Source organism: Anas acuta, chromosome 7, assembly GCF_963932015.1.
Source record: "Anas acuta chromosome 7, bAnaAcu1.1, whole genome shotgun sequence".
NCBI classification, from domain to species: Eukaryota; Metazoa; Chordata; class Aves; order Anseriformes; family Anatidae; genus Anas; species Anas acuta.
Genome location: NC_088985.1, coordinates 33,386,697 through 33,406,645, shown reverse-complemented (window position 1 = coordinate 33,406,645; position 19,949 = coordinate 33,386,697). Strand labels below are relative to the sequence as shown.

The 19,949-nt window shown below is 41.6% G+C and overlaps 1 protein-coding gene across 13 annotated transcripts in view; it reads left to right on the top strand.

Annotated features, from left to right (window-relative positions):
• FGFR2 (fibroblast growth factor receptor 2) overlaps positions 1 to 19,949 on the top strand; it is an 85,356-nt gene that overhangs the window by 31,726 nt on the left and 33,681 nt on the right. For 7 of the 13 annotated variants that reach the window (XM_068689016.1, XM_068689025.1, XM_068689023.1 and 4 more), the window contains 3 exons: positions 2,206 to 2,329; positions 18,347 to 18,537; positions 19,269 to 19,416. In XM_068689016.1, coding sequence (XP_068545117.1) covers positions 2,206 to 2,329; positions 18,347 to 18,537; positions 19,269 to 19,416 — 463 coding nt within the window. The remainder of the gene's footprint in view (positions 1 to 2,205; positions 2,330 to 18,346; positions 18,538 to 19,268; positions 19,417 to 19,949) is intronic. The other 6 variants (XM_068689020.1, XM_068689019.1, XM_068689026.1 and 3 more) reach the window with 1 other exon arrangement.

Below are 19,949 nucleotides of genomic sequence, written 5' to 3'. Positions count from 1 at the left end.
CGTGGCAGGATCTTGGACCGAGGGGCTCAGCCTGGGAGCTGTCAGCAGGGGAAGCAAAGGCGCCTTCAGCTGGGCTCTGCAGTTGTAACCAGAAAGCAGCAAGCCAGCGAGCTGAATCTAGTTGAATCCAGACTCGTGACATAAATCCAGTTGTGTGACGATGTGTCATAAATGCTTTGGGCCTTCGCAGCAGTTGTTTAGCTCAAAACTAAAGAGGCCTAAGCTGTTGTTTTATTATAAAGATATTATCTCTTTCTCGTTGCAGTTGCGAGAAGGGAAATTACACAAATAGTTTTTAATGTTGCCATCCAGTGTATCCACTTGTGGCTGTAAGTTATGTTTTCTTATTGAATGCCACACAATTTCTTGTGTTTTCCTGTCAGTTGATGACTTAAAGTGCAACAAAAATGTAGCTTTTCTGGATCCGTATTCAGTTTCTCCTGTTTTGCAATCAGATATGTTAAAAAATGCTCTAATTCTGAATTTTTGCCGCTACAAGTTACAAATTTTAGAAATTCAGGTAACTTTGACCAAGTCTTTGCCAAAAGAGCTCATACAGTAAAATATGCAATATATATAGCTGTTGTATTTCTTATTTGCCAGCGCTTTATGATAGTAGTTATTGGTGACCAAATGCTGTCTTTGAGTGTCGTTTAGTAGAAAAAGGAGATAATAAAACAGTATTGATAAACTCTAGCTTTATTAACTTCTCTCTGAGCTCCTTGATGCCGTGGAAAAAAAAAACACCAATGTGTCTTATGCATACCACCAAAAGGGGGAGCTGGGGAGAGGGACTCTAAGTTTGGGCTGGAGATTTTGGGGTCCTGTTGTCAAACATTTATTTGACATTTGGTCACCAACCATGCCCTCTACCTACTGCTGGGGGCTCACCCACGTTTTCTTTGTTTTTCAAAGCCCCCATGGGCAATCGTTAGCTAGCAGGAGACCCTTAGAGAGGGCTCTTCTCAGCTTTGGGCTGAAGGTGTTTTTACTCCAGCAGGTGTGAGGGCTGCTGGCAGTGTGGATGCAGCCCTAGCAGCCTGTTCCTGCTGGAGGAAGACCTATACAATAGGCGAGCACGAAACAGGTTTTCAAACCTGTGGTTGTAATAAACTTTCATGAACATGTAGTTACTGGAAGTGTCACTGTATGGTCGATAAATTTTTCTGGTATACGGCACTGAATTACTACTTTCCATTTGGATGATTAAAATTACTGTACCAGATTGTATTTTATTCCATTTGCTAAAACATGTACTTCGCAGTTTAAAAGCTGTACATTACAGCTACATGATGTTAAGATTTTTGAGCACTTTGTCAAAAATGTAATGCTGAAACAAGGGATTAATGGATAGCCAGCAAGAGGTCATTCTGGGAGCCAATTTATGATGCAGAGAATATATATGTGTACTGGATGACTCTATATCCTTCCAGTATTGGGCCGGATCCTATTTTCTGCGAGACCGTTGCCAACGCTCCTTTTGAGTTCAAATGGGAAAGGAATCAGCACCTTTAATACATTGTGTCCGAGAAGGATTGTATGAAATAAGCATATATCCTTATATTCTGTTTCAGTGAGGGTTTCCTTCAAGCATTTTTTTGGGAGGCCTTCACTTCCTTCATTTCTTTCAGCCCTATAGCAGTAAGAGATGTGGCCCCGCTGTTTCTTTAGGAGGGAGCCCAGGCATTGCCCCTCTTTGCAATTGGTTTCTCCAAAATGCGGGCTGTGTAATTGAGCTATTAGAGCACAAAGCAGACTGGGATGTTAGGGGATCGTATCCGTCCCATATTGCTTGTGGGTAGTTAATATTACCGGATGATTGTTTGGAGACAGATGAGAAATATCTGGAGGGTGTGAATTCACATTGGAGTGGATTGAGAGGTAAGTCTGGTACGACGACTGCTGCTAATTGGTGCCATCGTCATAAGCCTGGTAGGACTGGATGTGCACTGAAGTCTGAAGTGCTCAAATTAGGGAGGAGATATGTTTATAATGGGGTACATGAAAACTGCTGTACTTGTGCTGTACCTGATCAGACATAAATAAAGCATTTAAATATCTGGAACTGTAAAACGAGCAGCACAGAGACTAATTTTAAACTTGGACTACAGAAGATGGATTTATTTGCGAAAACAGTTGTTTTGGAGGGTGAAATGGGGACACTGTGCTAGGGAAGATCTCAATTTCTGTCTGCAACCCCACCAGGTCCGCAACCAGCACTGGAGTCTCATCATGGAGAGTGTAGTCCCGTCCGACAAAGGAAATTATACATGCATCGTGGAAAACCAGTACGGCTCCATCAATCACACGTACCACCTTGACGTTGTCGGTAAGTAACCTTCTGTCAAATGCGTGGGGGTGTTTTTAATTAACGGCTGCATTTCTCATGAAAACATTTAGGACTAGGCTGATACATTTTGTGTCAATTTTGAAGATGATTTGATGGTAGTCTGAAGGTAGGAATCCATTGCATACCAATTCCTGTGTAACTTAATGTATTCATTTGTCTCGTTGTGTCTGTATGACCAATCTGCCCATACCTAGGCAAAGCTGTAACATCTGTGTGTGCAAGTAAGCTCTTGTTAATTGCTCATTGCTGTGATACACCTAAAGGCTTACCATGAAGAACAAATAGTAAATACTAATTCAATTTTAATTATTAGTATTACAACTTAATTATTACTGGTACGATTGTATTGGCACCAATTTTAATAACTGCAGTTGTGAAAACTGTCAAGTGATCCTTGAGATGGCTGATTACTACAGCTGAAATAATCCTCTTAGGAAAGCTAGATACTGACTTCGGGGAAGCCAAAGCAGATCTGGAGTTGCAGAGAAGGTACTTGGCATTTGCAGCAGATCTGAATGCAGCCTGTTAGGTGGGCTATGGGCTGTTCCCGAAACACAGACAGCAAAAATTGGGAAGACGTGTTTCACCTGAGGACAAATTCTAAAAAGCTGTGTGAGTTCTTAGGAGCCAGCAGTGTTGTGATTTAGCAGCGCTACTAAGCACATGCTTAGTAATATTAACTTAATACCAAAATCCTGTTGACTTTAATAAGGCTTACACATTTATTAAAGTGCTTAGCTAAATTAGGGCTTGAAATCTCAGGAGCTAATTCCATTCACCCCTAGTCTTGCTGATTAGCCTGGATGGGTGTGAGTAGTTTTATTGAATCTGCAGGGATTGCTATCCACAGTAATCAGTTTGGCTATTATAACAGGACTAGTAGTAATTTCTATTATAACAGGACTGTAGTAATTTCGGGGATCTGAGCTGCAGTTTCTGAAGTGTGTCTGAATGGACTTTGGTCTCCCCAGGCTTGTGGGGTGATCTGATCTTCACTGTCTCTGGGAATACAACTTTGGTCAATCAGTACTGAAAGCAAAAATAAATTTGATTATTGTAAATGATTTTTGTCTAGTGATTGGAAACCCAACTTGTTTTCTAGAGCTAATCTTATCGTAAGTTTGGGTGCATTTGGACAAAGCAGTGACAAAATTTTCATTTTGCATTCTGTAGATTGTTTCTTTACATGAATTAAAATGTTGTTTTGGATGCTCTTTGCTAGTACCTTACTTTGTCCCGGACCACTTAAATCTCCAGAAACCCCCAAATCTAAAGGGGATTCGTGCAGCAGAGCAGGAGGGAGAGAATTTTGTGATGGGGGTGCTGTCAGACTGCAGCCCTACCTGTACACTGAAGTCTTCAAAGACGGTCTGAACCTCCCAACCCTCCTATCCCTGTTCTTTAGGTAGATAACACCAAAAACAGACTGAGGATTTTTATAGCATTAGCAATATTTTGTCATCCCTCAGTAGGGTGAGCCATGTGTGTTGTTGAGGTCAAACCGAGTGACTCACAAAGCCGTTCTGGTTTGAACACTTGTTCAGTACCATTTGTTGATGGTACAGCAGTGGCTGCCAGATCTGGTAATACACAGCTCCCTGTGTGCCCCGCTGCGGTGCGGAGCTGCTCACCCTGGCTGGACTTACAGGGGAAGAATGTAAGGGGGTGGCTAGCTGAGGGATTTGTGGAGGTTTTTTGCTCATTTGTTTTTCTATGTGCTTAATCCTTTAGGGGATCCTAGATTGATTCAACTTTTTTTTTTGCTAAAAGATGCTTTTAGTAGGGTGCATGAGATGAAGTTTCTTGCAATATTGGGATTTTACCTTGCTCGAACAAAAATAGTTAAAAATCCCCTTTTCCTTCTGTCCCCTGATCCTTCTCCTTGTTGCCTTTGAGGTCCCAGTCACAGTGACTGTAAATTTCTGTACCCAGTTTTTCTTTCTAGCAAATGTGTTCGTGAATGATGCAGTCACTTGAGCAAATATTTGTCAGAAGCCCTCTCACCTCCTCTCCCTTTGAGCCTTTTGAATGCCTTACATTGAGGAATATTATGCAGGAGTTTATTTTTCCTGGCAGTAAATTACAGCGACCTGCATGAATGAATGGAATGGCAATAAGGATTATGTCATTTATTTAAATGTCTATTCCTTTCCTATAGAGAGGCAGAAAAGTAAATAGTGAGGTCAAGTTCTTCAAAAGCAACTGGCGACTTGGGGTGCTGGGTACCACTGTCATACTCATGGCACCCAAGGGAGACCTGATTTTCCCTGGGGGAATATTCAGCATTTTCTGGTACTTAGGCTCTAGGAGATGGGAAAGCAAATGTCCAGAAGTCACTTTTGCAAAGCACAGCTGGTGTTTTGGAGCTCAGCATGCTTCATCGTTTTATTCCCTTTTTGCATTTAGTTTGAGTGAAAGGGTGTAATTGTTAGTTTACTTTGAAAACACACACATGGGATTGTGCACCCTAAGATAACTAATACCATGCATTGAATTTACTGAGATTCTCTCAAGAGATGCTGCACAGGGACTTTAACCTGAAAGGGGCATTGATGCTAGAGAGCTTGTCCATTTCTCTTGCTGAAAGCTTTCAATAATTGTGGAGGTTGGGCAAGAAATTGCTGAAGCAGTAAATTACAACAGGCCAGAAGGGGAAACTCTGACTGTTTTTTTCTAGTTAAGACAGTTCTACAGAAGTTAATTTTCTGCCTTTTTATTTTATTTTTTATTTTTTTTTCTCCATATGAATTTTCCATTCCCATAGGGTTGTGCAGAGTTATGGATGTTTGTTTAGAGGCTATTGCATATGTAGACCGCATCTTACAAACTCCAGGTCGTTAATTTTAGGCCAGGTTGTGTGTGGAAAACTGTCAGTTGAAAGCCTCTGCAATTGCTTTTCCTACATGGTTTAACTGATTCCAGAGTTGATTAAGTGTAAGTAATAGCAAATGGTATTAAACATGGTAATGTATTATATGAACACGAGCATCTGACTATATGGTGTAATGTAGAGAACCCTCTGATTATGTCACAGATTTGGGAGGTATCCCAGCAAAAATCGTGCCAAATAGTGACACAATGCTAGTTAGGAATATCCAGTATTACTTGATGCCAATTACTTTCCAAACCTTGAACTCTTTCGACAGTTAAAAGCCTGGAGCCAGCAGGGCTGAGAAGTTTTTCAGCCCTAATGTTAGGTGTGAAGTATTCTCGTTTTTACCTTGTAATTACTTGCAAGAACTCTCTTAAAACAGTCAGCTCTGCTCAGATGGTCTCATTCAAATTTACAAACCTGGCAAAAGAGTCATACTGAATTTTTTACAATGGGAGTAGAAAATACTGCCGAATAAAGCAGCTCCTCTGTGTAACACCAAATACTTGTCTGCATTGACAGCGTGAGCAGGGAACAGTCCAGAGAAGTTGGACAGGATATTCTGTGCTGGACGATGTTATTCTTTAAAAGTTCAGGACACCTGCATGGTCTGCCTTCTCCTCGCCCCTCCTGCCCTAAGCAAGGACTGGAACAGGCTGCAGGTTCTGCAGATGTGCTGATGGTACCAGTGGCGAACTGTGGCCGTGCAAAACGCTGTTGGGAAGGGAGAGGAGTGGTCTCCAGCTATTCATTGGAGTACTACCCAGAGGCTTCAATTAATATCAGATATTTGTTGCCCAAGGCATTGTGCCAGCGCACAGTAATTACTTACAACCTAAATGCAGAGACTGGGGGAAGGAAACGTCACTGTCCATTTTATAGATGAAAAACCAGCTGTGGAGCGTTGAAATTTCTAGCCCTGGGTCACACAGGAAGCTGGTGGCAGAACAAAAAAGAAAGCTAGTATTTGGATCCTCCTCCAACTCTTTAATTAAAAGAATTATTTCCTTTGTAAAGTTCAGCCCATCAGCTGGTTTTTACATGCAGCTCAAGTGCCTTTTTCTTTTTTTGTGTGTGCATTTAATGGCAGGTAGAAGCTCACATTTTTGTAGTAAGCTTGCTAATAGACTAACTCGGTTCTCATTAAACATATATAAAGTCATACAGTCTTAAGGGAGAATGATTGAAAACTATGTGGTTTGCACTTACGAGTCGTATTGTAGTGAATCCGAGTTGTAGGAAGCAACGTGGGAATGTAGCCACTGAGACTTGTACATAATTAGATCACTCTTGGATTGCAATTATCGCTAGAGTACTGTTTCAGCAGCGGCAGTTCTGTTTGAGCATGGAAGTAACTAATTGAATTTATATTTTAACAGCAAAAAAGGTTAGTCTTTAACACGCATGGTGCAGGTAGCCATTTCTGTCCTATTTAATGTCATCATCCAGGGAAACAAAAGATTGGTTTGGTTTCAGATGGAGTTCTGCACATTACCTCATTTACTGGGTCTTACACGCAGCTGCCATGGCACGACACATCTCTCAAGAATGTGGAGTGAGGAGACTCTAATGTTTACTATAAAACCGAACATAACGTGTCACAAATAATATATATATATATATAATATACATGATAATATATAAGATATACAATGTATATAATATACATACATACATACATACATATATATAAAGGCCTTTTGTAACCAGTTTAGCTGTACATTGAGTTTCTATTTCACCTGATAGCCATGCCTTCGGTTCACGTCACTCAGGAATGAGCTCCAGAGGTAGAATAGTACCATGCAGTAGTTCATATTTTCTTATAAAAACATGGTAAGGATAAATTCTAGCCCAGGAAGCATTTTAAATGACTCTCAGCTTAAAGCTTGTGCCCTAGAAATTCTGCATATGAGTGGTTTTCCTGGTGGGTGTGCAGAAAAGCACTTGTGTTCTGAACTCTTGGAGGTTTAGTGGGCTTAAGGGTGAATTTTACTCATGCTTTTTTACAGCATGTTATTAAACAAACAGAATTTCATTAAAATGGAATCTTCTTTTTGATTTTGACGCTTATTCACTGTTTATATTTCCTTTAGTATAGGCATAAGATAAACTTGGCTTGCATTTGTTTCTAGTCAGTTTTTATTTTCGGGTTTTCCTATGAATCTCTAGCTGTGACCATGATATGGATACATATATATATAAATATTATTTTTAAAGAAGTTTCCACTTTGTCATTCCTGAATTCATTCATTTGGTTTTGCCAAGACATTGTTTTGTCAAAATTCAGAATTAGTTTGCCTTAACCACAGAACATTAATTTCCAGAGATTGTTTTTAGGATTCAGGTTACATCTGGAAAAGACACTGACACCAGCTAGATACCTGCACTGTGCGTTGCATCACTTGGTGCCTGTCAGGAGTTAAATGCAGGTATTGCTACCAAGCCTCAGCTTGTGTTTCTGGCAGATGGGGCTGTAGTTGTTGACGATCCTAGCACAGACAAGCTTCGGCTTGACATCCTCACCCAGGTGCCTGCGGCCCAGGACATGACGAGACAGGGGCTGCAAGCGTGAAGGCATCCACGCCGATGCTTGCCCTTAGGTGTTTGGTTAGGCCGAGAGGGAAGAAGATTTTGTTTCATGTACTGATAAGCCTGAGTGTGGACTTTACACCTGGCACTAGGCTTTTGGCAAGGTGCGTGTAGCTGAGACGAAATTACGCAAATTGTTCAGTGCTGGAGGCTGTGCGGTTCGCTCCCGAAAACAAAGGCCGCAGTGTGATGGTTCAGCTGAGGGAAAAGGCAAGCTCGCGCCTCCCCCCACCCGCCTTCCTTAATAAGGCAAAAATACTCCCAAACCCTAGTTTTATAGCGCTAAAGCTTCTGATTTCATTGGAGTAGTCTGGCTAAATTACATTTTATGGACAAATACTGGTGTCATTACTTCATCTGCTGGGTGAGCACTGCATTTGTCATGTTTGGAGCGCTTCCTGCGGAGCCTGCTGTGGGAGGACTGGTCTCCCTGTCCCACTTTCTGTCTTATTGCAGCCCCAAGGCAGGTATTTCTCTTCCTTTTGATGAATGATGAACAGGATATTGTTTCAGCCCTGCTATTATCATTTTTAATCATGCCTCCTAATTCATGCAGCATCACACTCGCAGAAATGCAAGTAGGAATTCGCAGGGGCTGCCTGAAGATGCTAGGCAGACTTGTGTTGTTCAACGTGCAGTTGGCACGTGTTGAAAGCCACCTCTGTGCCTGCAGATAATCCCACTGCCACTCACCACTGGTGAGATGAATTTTAACTGGGATGCTCACCCTTGGGGGGCAAGTGTTTCCAGGGACACTCACCCCCAAGGCTGGGTTTGGGGGATTAAACTAGGGGTAAAAGAGATGTAGTAGTGGTGGAAGTAGACAGAGATAGCACTGATTGAAGTGATAGTTATCAAGGGTTGTGTGTGGCTGCAGTGAGGCTGGGACTGGGCAGATGCTACAGTGACAAGGTGCGGGGGCTCTTCCCAGAGTTTTACAGTGCAGGAGAGAAAAGACCTTGAAGGAAAGGTACTGGAGGGAGATAGATAAGAGTGTGAGACACCTGGGAGTACCAAAGGGTGGACAAATCAGTGAAATGTGGAATTCTGTGGCTGTTACAGAAAAGGCTGTCCTGACAGCCTGCACGCGGGTGTCCTCCCCTCTCGCTTCTGTGCCACTTGAAATCCAGAGGTGGCTGGGTTTTATAGCTTTTCTGGATTTTGAGTCATTAGGTCATCTTTGGGTTACTCGTGCTCCCATGGTGCAGCTTTAACAGCAATAGCTGCATTTAAACGTAAAAATGAAGTAAAATATAATGCAAATATAATTTAAAAGCCACATTAAAAATCATAGTTTGCTAAGCACTTTTGAATATTAAACTGCTCTGTAAATATAAAATATTATGATTATTTTTTCAGGTTGCTATTTAAAAGGTTGCATGAATGTGTTAAAAAAATTTGACTGTTTGTGTTCATGGAAGAAAAAATACTAATACCATCAGAGTTTGATCTGAATGAAGAACTCAATACAACTTTATAGTAGTTGGAATAGAATTGTTTTTTGCCATTTTTACAAGATACTTGTGGAAGTCTAAAGCATGCATTTTCAGGGATTTTTGATCACCATTGTAAACTGGGTGATCAAAACACTTGTTCACAAATTGTTCTTGTGTTCTGTATTTAAAAGTTGACAAGTATATTAATTCACTGTAAACAACTGATAGATGGACAGATGGGAATAAATATCTGTGCTGATTTTGTATTTGTAAGAAATTGCCAATTAAGAAGTGTATGCTGCAAATCAGAACAAAACAGGCATAGAATAGAAATCAAAACCTGTAAAAAATAAGAAAAAAAATCTTGTTTTGAAGTGCAAAGTTTGTGTTCAAGCATGCCCAGCCTAAGTGTTTTTCATTAAAGCTGTTGCATATTCTGTCTTGAAAACTTTGCCTGGATGTGCCTGAATTGCTGGAAATGTAATGGCACATAATATATAATCTGGTCTTCCTGAGAACAGAAAAGGAGCATGTCAGCATCTGGTCTAATGCTCAGAAGAGGCTGCGGATTCTGTGTAGCAGAAACAAGTGTGATTCTGCTTGTGGTGGGACATTCGTCCATGTGATGGTAAAATCCCTTGTGATGTCCTTGTGATAATTTCAAACCTCTGTACCTCAATATAGTGAGTGTGCTGCAGGGAAAAAAAAAAAAGTTTTGGAAGGTTTACATAATCTTTTTCGTTTTTACTTTAAAGGCAGAACTGCTTGCAGGAAAGGAAATTTGGAGGATGAAAAAATATGCAGTCAAGTCACAATAACAGCAGCAAAAGTCACTCCTGCTGCATGCTTTATGGCATCAGTGGGTGCACTGATGAGTTAAACCCACTGCAGCTGGGAGAGGGCATCGTCCCTGTAGAAGAGATGCTATTTGCCAGGCATATGGTAAACCTTTGGCAGAGCCTGCTGGGGAGCCCAGAGCAGCCATGCTGAACCCCAGCATTGTCTCTGTGGTTGTGGTGGACCTTCTGAGTGCTGGGAGCTGTGTACAGTACAAAGGATATCTCCACACATAAAAATTAATGCAATCTCTGGAAATGGCCAGAGCAATAAAATTTTACCACTTGTCTGTGAGAAAGTTACAAGTAGCTTTTCATTTTCTCTTGTAGTCTCTTTTAGGGCACATTGGAAAGAATTTCAATGAAAATTTCAGCTCCTCGTTGTTCCATTTCCCATGCTTTTCTCACACCAAAGTGAGGACTCTCCCCTCTTTGTTCAGACACGCATGAAGCTTTTGCTTATGCATGTGCTATGTGAGGGGTATTGCAAGGGAGCCCCAGGATTAGCACTGTACAATTTTCTGCTGTGACTTTTTTTGTCCCACAGTATTGGTGAAACTCATGTTGTGTCAGCCTGACAAGGACAAACTGGCCCTTGTCAGTAAAGCCCTGTAAAGCCCTGTTGATGGTTTCATATTTTACAACAAGATCGTTCATGTCGTCTGCCTTAGCCCTCATCTTGCTGGGGATTCCTCTGTCTCATTTAACCCCCCCATATATGTGTGAGCTGAAAGAATAGTTTTTAGCTAGTTCTGATTGTGATTTTTCTACTGTTTCCACTGACATCAAGCTTTGTGCTGAGCCAAATCAATCTTGCTGCAGCTTTTTTTTTTTCCTCCCGGCTTGCTGCCATATGAGAAAAGGTGTGCAGATGAACCGATGCTGTAAAGGTGTTATGCAGAGATGAATTTTAGCTAAAATGCACATAGGACAGCAAGTGAAAGCTATGCTGTAGAGCTATCCAAAGAGACAGATGGGAGAACATCAGCGGGAGCTTTGCCTGCTGGAAAAACACTGCCATTACTTCCAGTTGGAGGTGAAGGTGGTAAAGCCAAGGACAAAGAGTTTGAAAATACATGATTTGTTTCTGCAAAGATTTAAAAAGGCACTGCCTTCTACTCGACTGCTCTTGGTTAGAAGGAGGGTTTAGGTAGCACAGGAGGTTGGATGGGATGGTAAATGCTTTGCTAATGGTAGGAAGATGCCTGCTTGTGGTGCCTGTGACAAAATGTTAGCATTTAAGATGCAAGTTGTTTAATAATGAGTGCTAAAATGCTTAATTTAATGAGAAAATATTGTTCAGTGACAGCAGGGAATATACGGGGCCTGATCCCTAGGTATCTTACTTCAGGCTGATTTCTGATTCTGGTCCCTGATGGACGTTTGGGCCCTGTAATTAGCATTGACGAAGTGTGTGACACAGTTGTGGAAAGAACTTTATATAAAGGCACCTAAATTAGAGCAGAGAGGGAGAATAGAAAGTGGTTGAGGGGGTTAGTCCCATCACTAGCCCCATGGCCAGGTCCCTGTGCTGCTCTGGGCCTAGCTGGGTTGACGTGTGAGGGCCAGGAGCTCCAGCTGCAGTGACACCCCTTGGAGCTCTTGGCTCTGCGGCTGCTTCTTCGAGTAGCGTTGGCCTGATAGGAAAAGCTACACAGGGAGACTCCTGCTGCACAGGAATGCTGGATAGCACGAATGCTTGTTGGCTAGTACCTATTGGTGAAAGATGCCAAAATTTGTAAGGCATGATTTCATCAGCACTGGTAATGCTGGTCTGATCCACAGGCTGTTCTGCTCGTCTGTCTGAAGGGCTCCTGCTCTTTGTCAAGTGCTCTTGCCAGGGATGGTCTTTATCTCTTAGCGTTTAATGACAGTGATCTGTTACTCCTTGTAGCCTTAAAGCATCTTCTGGTTTTGCAGAGAGCTTGTGAAGAGAGCATTGTCCCTGACACACTGTGGATGATACCTTGGTGTGTATAAATTACCGCCAGGGTGGTGATTTGAGGGGTGTGTATGTATGTTCATATAAATGGAACATGACAGTTCAGCAGCACTTCTGAATTGGCTATAAACAACACGCCGCGCTTCATATTATGCAGAAGGGAAACCAAACTGACGTGCATCTGGTAGAAGCTACTCAGCTCCTGGCTCACATATACGCCGTGTATGACATTCATTAGTAGAGGCATTTTGCCTACACCTGCTCGGTTGTTTCTGATCTTCTGCAAGAGCAGCCAGCGCCCAACCTTACTCCTCCGCACCGCTGAGCAAATAGTGGAGGTAGCAGTGTTTTCCTTCCAGCCCTTCATAGAGCACAGGCCCCCATAAGCAATTGCTTATTGCTGGAGAAGGGAAGTGAAGGTTTGGCTTGGCCTGTGTGTAGAAAACTACCCTGAAGGAGGAAATTCCTGTGGGGACTCTGACATCTGTTTGGTTAGACCCCTCCTATGCCACTCCACCTAGAGGTATGGGAAGCAAGTGTCGTTTCAAGGCAGGTCCTTCACATGAACTTGGATAATGCTGGATTTATAGGGAAACTTGTTTTGCAGTTCCTCAGGCCTTGGCTGCTCCTGGAACTCTCCTCAAAGGAGCTCTGTAATTCAGAGAGCAATAGTTAATCCAGGCTCCAAGTGTTGGTGAACTGAGGCCGGATTAGCAGCTTGTGTAGGTGGGGTCTTTCCTGAAGGACAGTGACGCTCATGCCTCTCCTTCCAAACCAGTTCCTCATCTGTCAGGCAGAAGAGGACAGAAACATGAGTGGTCTTTGCTCACTGAATGGTGAGGGATTCATAAGAATTTATCTTTTTTAATGGTTGCTATTTAACTCAGATTGGTAGTGATCATAGACAGGTGTTACTGTGCTCAGCCCAGTGGCTTTACTATATGCCCTCACCTGATGGTAGGTATCCACACCTCCAAAAAAAATCATCAGAGCCAGCAATAACAGTTTGCATGTGTACAGTCTCACCAGGGATGCCAAAAATTGAATGAGCATAGGGAGGAATGACTTGTGCAGGTAGAGAGAATTGTTCCCTCAAACTGTGGCTGAAGGCTGCCTTCTGGTGCCTCCCATGTTAGGTACAGTGGGAGCACTGGGAGACATCTGCCTACAGGGTGAGGATGATACATGGGAGAAATATTTCAGTCCAAATGTATGGTAGAAAAGCCTGCGATGAAAAGGCTGAAGAGTCAGTCCTGTGAGTTTGGGAAGCCAAAGCCATGGCAAGTGCATGTGATTGCAGTCTAGCATAAAAGACTATAGGATGATTTTTGACACCCATCATTTAAAGGATAATTGACATTTTCTAAAGCAATAGATGCTGCATGATGGCTGGATATGCAGAACCTCTACCAAAGGCTCTTGATCCACAGTGGTTACTGATGCCACAGTGGTCGGTGATGCCACACTTGGAGGCATCCTTGGAGGGAGCTCTGACAATGTCAGCTGTCGTGACTCCTTAGCTTTCAGTAACATTTCAAAATTGATATTAAAGGCTCTGGAGAATGTGTCTGTCCAATGAAAAATTGTGGAAAAGAATCGGATTACTTTTTCTTTTATTTTCCCATTTTAATGGAGGGTCTCTCCATTGTCCCCAGAACTCTTGCATTTGCTATTCAGCTTTTATTTCCTTAGCTTGCACTTGAATCACACATTTGCAAGGAGAGGAAACAGGCACATTCAAAAGGAGAAAATAAGAGTAGTTTTCATTTTTTTGAAATGAATCAATTGCCTTATCCAAAGCCCATTGAATTCCATGTGAGTTATTCCCCTGACTTCAATGGGCTTTGGTTCTGGCTTTTAGCTCCCATGAAAGGTCCTGAACTGTCTGTCCTGGGGTGACAGGGAGGCTTGGATAGACAATTACCAGAGCTCTTCTCAGCCCTTGGCACAGCCAGGTTGCTAAGGAGACTTGGCCTCTGGATAGGACCCGGAGTTCACCCCTTCCGGGGTTATTGTCTCCTCTCCCTGCCAGCGCACTCCAGTAGCGGCAGTGGCAATTTTTCAGTCACAATACGCTCCCCTTCAGCCTCTGGCAGCCACAAGTCCTGTCCTACATCTTCCTTCAGCTGGCACGCTCGACAGGCAGCCTCTCTTCCCTCTGTGTTTCCATCCCTGTACCCCTCTGCCCTAGGACTGGGGTGGTGGGATCTGGCCTTCCGTTTGCTGTTGGCTGTGAAATTCTTTTGGCTCTTTCACTGTCTCCCCTCCCCTGGCATCTTCATCTCATGCGTCTGCATCGTGCCATTCCTGTCTCTCACCTCCTTGATTTCCCTCTGTGTTGGCTGCAGTTGGTCAGCAAAACAATTGGGGAAGATGAAACCAACCATCAAAGATGAGGAGCTTCTGTAGGAAACACCTGTCTTGGGGCTTTAGAGATGGAGCTTTAAACATTTTCAGGACCTCCTTGGGAAGTGTGTGGGCTCCAGGAGTCACTTCAAGGGTAGCTCTTCCATCCTCTTCTTCCACCATTGGTGGCAGGATGACCTCCCAGCCATCTCCACGTGTCCTACAGGGCTTGGAGATTCCTGTGCAGCTCCCTCCATTGTGAGCGTTTCTAAGAAACTTGGTATTTTCCAGCTTTCTTGGATTCTTTGTAGCTTCCTTTCCTGGAGGAAGGTATTCTGAAGTTTTGCCATTAACAGCCTAAACAGCAGTTTCTTCTGAGTCATTGAGCAGTTCTCTTTGTCAGTCATCTTTTCCGATAGCAAGTCTGTTTGCCTATAGATAAGCAAGCAGAATTAGCAAAGCAATTCTGAGCAGAAATGCTCAAGTCCTGGATACTTTTATGGTGGTGTAAAATTTAGTTAGATATTTGTAGCCTTGAATATGATATTCCTCCCATGAACAATCAGTTCCACTCTGCCTTTTGTAGATAATTGGCTCCTCAAATGGAGCTGTCCTTTTTTTAGTCAAACTGCAAACTGGAGAAAGCAAACTGGTGTCTGCTTGTTAAAGTGGGATCCAGAATCAAGCATGCTTTTTGTCTAAAAGTCTTAAAAAGTTACTCTTTGGGAAGAATGCTAACAAAAATGAAATATAATGTGTTGAGATGTATGCATAATTATTAGTTTGGTTCACTTTCAGGTCAATATACAGAAAATATACTTCATTTTTAAACATCCATAACATTTCAGTTGAACCAGAAAAGACTGTTTAAGCAAGCAGAGCTTATCTATGAAAAATCTTGTAATCTGTTTGTAGTTCACTAAGTAACTAATATTTATGGTAGTAAAATTATTATCTACTACTTTTTATGGTCTTTGTGATGTAGTGTTCATTATGCTTGAAAACAGCTAATCCATGGGGCAATTTTCCATGTTATAGCTTATGCTGTTGACTTATTTTTGAAATGTGTTGTGTTAGCAGTGAAAGTAGAATGGTAAATTTTGAGTCAGATAGCAAAGATTTATTTCTTGAGGTTCAGATTCAATTCAATAGCAATGAATGAAGGGGAATATTGAGATCAATAGAGTGATAGAGTTGCAAGCTTGGTTGTCAACTCGTTTCATATCAAAAAATTATTTGAGTGAAATGACTAGAGACGTATGTAGTCACTGTAGTTTCATGATGATCCTAATTATGATCATTGTATTATTTAAGGCAAGTGATAAAATCAGTGTATCCGGCTTTTAAGATATTTTTAGGCAACTTTAACTCTTTGGTTAGTATGTAATAAAAAAAAAAAAACACCACGCTGCTTCCATCCAATATTAGTGTAGCCAGTTGTTTGAGTGGTGATAGCTGCTTACAAATGTAAGGGTTGTATTTTAAATGTGAAATAGTGATGTGAGATTTATGGATATGGTTTGTGACAGTACCTATACTTAAAGAGAGTCCTTAAATGTGTATGGTTTGCTGAGAAATAGCGAAGACAGGATAACGTTCTGAAATGACTTGCCATGAAATGGTTCTGTACAGAATTATCATTGGTCATTTGTAATTAGTGGAAGTTTGTCCATATTTTATTATTTTCCCTGATGCTGATGGCCTTTCTTGTGGTCCTTGGACTTCAGGTTTGTCATGAAACCCCACTGAGTTTGCATCATGATGTTACGGTCTTTTGTGCTTGCTTGTGTGCATGCAGGAATACTCCCTTCTGCTGAAGTGGGGGAGTTGAGCAATCAATAATCAATGCTCTACATGTTGGAGGGTAACTAAAGCTCGTTTTTTAACTTTTTTTAAAAAAAAATCTTACCCTCAGAAGAAATTTCACAAGTGTTTTACCTGTATATGCACCCACTCTCTTTAGACTTTAAGGAATCTGGGACAAGAATGCAAGAACTTTCCTTCTACTTCTTTGCTTGACCTTTTCTTTTTTTGGTAGAGGAAACGTTTGACAGTCATCAATAAAAGATTAAATCATTGATGGCTATCGGGATAAACTAAACACATTTCGTGTGTTGATGCTGGCATAGTAGGAACTTTTCCAAGATGTTTCGGGCCTCATTCTCTGGTTTGTTTAAGGGCAGCAAGTAAGGTCACAAAGGAAATCAAACCCTGATGTGGAGAAATGAAACATGAGGCCTACTGACTTCTAAAAAACATTTTAAATAACATTCTCTAAGGTTTCATTTTATACTGAAGGCAGCTGTAATAAGTTTTGGAAGATGGTGTAAGGTTTCTATTAAAGAGAGATTTTGCTTGCTGTTTTTGTACCCAAATGAAGGAGCGAGGGAGGTGAAATTAGAGCTTATTTAGCATAAGGTGAGAAACTTTAAAAAGTTTTCTCCAGAACTGTAAAATAGTAATTTATATGTTCTACTGTAATTTACAAATTAAAAAAAAAAGGTTAAACCATTCCTAGATCTTTTGAAAATGACATGCACAGCCATGGAATAATTTAATAAATGCAATACAAATGCACTTTTGCCACAAGTAAAATAAGACTGCTGCTTTGTAGTATGCTGCCAGCGTAGCCTCGGTGAATAAATTCCCAGTAGATGTTTGCCGCATGCCAAATATATTGGACTGTATGAAAGATCCCATTGTTCCAAGGGCATCATTATTTGCTATTACACTCGCAATGTTTGCTTGTGAAACAGTTTATTGGAAACTAGTATGTTTAAGGAGTGCTTGATTTGAAATTCAGTTGATTTGGCTCTTAACGTCAAAGCTTTTCCAGTGTACAGCCTCTAAAAATAAATATTTAGATTCACTCTCTTTTTTTCCTGATCTTCGAAAGAATTCCTGGAGCAGGAGAGAAGCTCAGGCGATGATGAGCAGTGGGCTTTTCGCTTTAGATTCATAGGTTGATTGTGTACATAGGTCATTATTAACTTTTTATTCTTGTAAAAGGAAAAGGCAGAGTTCAGTTTTCATGAAGAGGGAGTTCCCACTTAGATGATGAAAAGCCACATCTTTCTGAAGGTTTTTTTGGGGGGCCAGTGGTGTTGTCCATACTGCTCACTGGATAATAAAAAGATTTGGTAATTAGTTCTGTCATTTGGAGGGCTTTTCCTTATGTGATGGTCAAATGAAAAGTTCTTCTGCGTTGCCCACTTGCCTTGTCCAGAAAAAAGGCTGCTGGTGGCCCTGGAGAACTGGGAGCTGGGCTGGTGCCCTGCTTACCACCCAGGAGATCTGAGCAGCTTTCAAGCTTGGTGAGGGTGGTGGAAAGCTGCCTCATCATCATAGCTGATCATGGGCTCCCTCCCATCCATGCTTTGCTCATGCTTTACTGACATTGTTGTATGGATCAGTGCTTTGAGAAACTGAGCTATCTGGTATGTGTCCTCCATGGTGCCTTCCAGTGCTGAGGCTTCTGCTAGTTTTGAGAAATTCCTTTTTATTTCAATACCTTGTTGATTCATTAAAAAAAAATAATATATATATATATATATATATATATATATATATTAATCCTCCTTCCTAACTTGTGGAGGTTTAGTCCAGTTAGTGTTTCAAAACTCTGAGGTACTTATTACAGTAACTCTTGAAAAAGAAAAGAAGGCATTTTACTTATTTCTTGCTTGATTGGACTATGAAAAATGCGTAAACCTTTTAGGCAAGGTTTTTCCCCTCCCCCCAAATAGCTATTCTTTATATTACAAGTGTAGTGCTCAAGTCATCTCCTTTGAACTGCAGTTTTTGTTATACGTTTTGGCTGCAGTGTTATTTCGGAGGAGTCAGCCAACAGGCTTACAGGGCTTTTTGGCTCGAGTTCACTTACAGTTTTCTTGGCAGCTCTGCTTATTTATGCATCTTTATTTCTCTCTCTTTCTCTCCCTTGCTCCCTCTCACTCGCCCTCCCCATCCGAGCAGAGCGATCACCGCACAGGCCTATCCTCCAAGCTGGCCTTCCTGCAAACGCCTCTGCGGTAGTCGGAGGTGACGTCGAGTTTGTCTGCAAAGTCTACAGTGATGCTCAACCTCATATCCAGTGGATAAAGCATGTAGAGAAGAATGGCAGTAAATACGGACCAGATGGACTGCCGTATCTCCAGGTTTTAAAGGTGAGGCATTGCAGATGCTAGCGGTGGTGACAACTTCTATAAAGCATTGTATTTCGTTGATGTGAATCCAAGAGTTCTGAGATCTGAACCTCTTTTGAAAGTGGATGTGTTTGTCAGAAACAAAATAAGTTAGATAAACGTTTGGTAGTCTAAATGCTAATTATGCAGCTTATAGACACATTTTTTTTAAACTTCCTTGAAGTCCTGTATCTAAACATTCCAGGAATGACTTATTGAGAAAAAATAATAACAAAAACCCTCTTAAGGATCTTTATTGACGTTTATATATTGTTAGAGTGCATCCATAACATACTGGGAGTATGTGCTCCATTCCTTTCATGTTCCCTCAGCCTATTTATTTCAAAGACTGTGTAGTTACATGACACCTGCTGCCAAACGTTTGTTGGAGGGTTGGGTTTTCCGCATGCTGAGCCTTCAAAGATGTCTGTTTTTCCCCAGTGTGATGTGTGGCATATCAGTGGCACCGGGTTGTTCTGCACTGTGGAGTTTTCTGAGCTGGTTGGTGTGGCTTTGGATTTAAAAGCAAAACAAACAAACAAAAAAACTAAGCAGAAAACAAGCAAAACCCAAACCCTCAACGTTTTGACCCTGATGCTTGCGTGAAGTGGAAGGCGTGTTCATATGATGTGTTGGTGGTGGGACCGTAGACAGATTTGTGTCCTTTTTGGGCAGCAGTTACATTGTTCTCCTGTGTTATTGGTCTATTCTAGCATTCGGGGATAAATAGTTCCAATGCTGAAGTGCTGACACTGTACAATGTGACAGAGGCGGACGCTGGAGAATATATTTGTAAGGTCTCCAATTATATAGGGGAGGCCAACCAGTCTGCCTGGCTCTCTGTTCTGCCGAGTATACAAGGTAACAATGTTTTTTAAAGAAAGCTGGATGTAGAAGCTGGAAAAACTGGTGATTTGGGAAACTGCAGGCAGCTTGTAGGATAACTCCTTGGCCTTGTGGTATATTTGTAATCCTCCTTTGGTGATGCAACTGGTATTAAACCAGCAGCCATGGAAAAATTCCCACAATATTCTGTGTGCACCACAAGCTGTGGTTTCTGATGCTGATTTTCATTCTGTCTTGTGTCTGCTTTCTCTGTGTGTACACATTTATGTTCAGTTTTGTTCTTAATTCTGCATACTTCTGCAATTCACATACAGGGTACTTGTTGGAAATATAATTACAGTCTAATTGGTGTATTTACCTATTTTACACACATACGTGTGTATGTGTGTGTATATATATGTATATATATGAAACATTCACGTAAGTAGCCACTGAAGCATAGGCCAGGTCAGTTGAGTCACGTATGGCCTCCTACATCACCTGCAATGCTGCAGGGCTGGGAGTGTTTCCCAGTTGTATTTGCCCATTATTGCCTGGGTTATAATCCT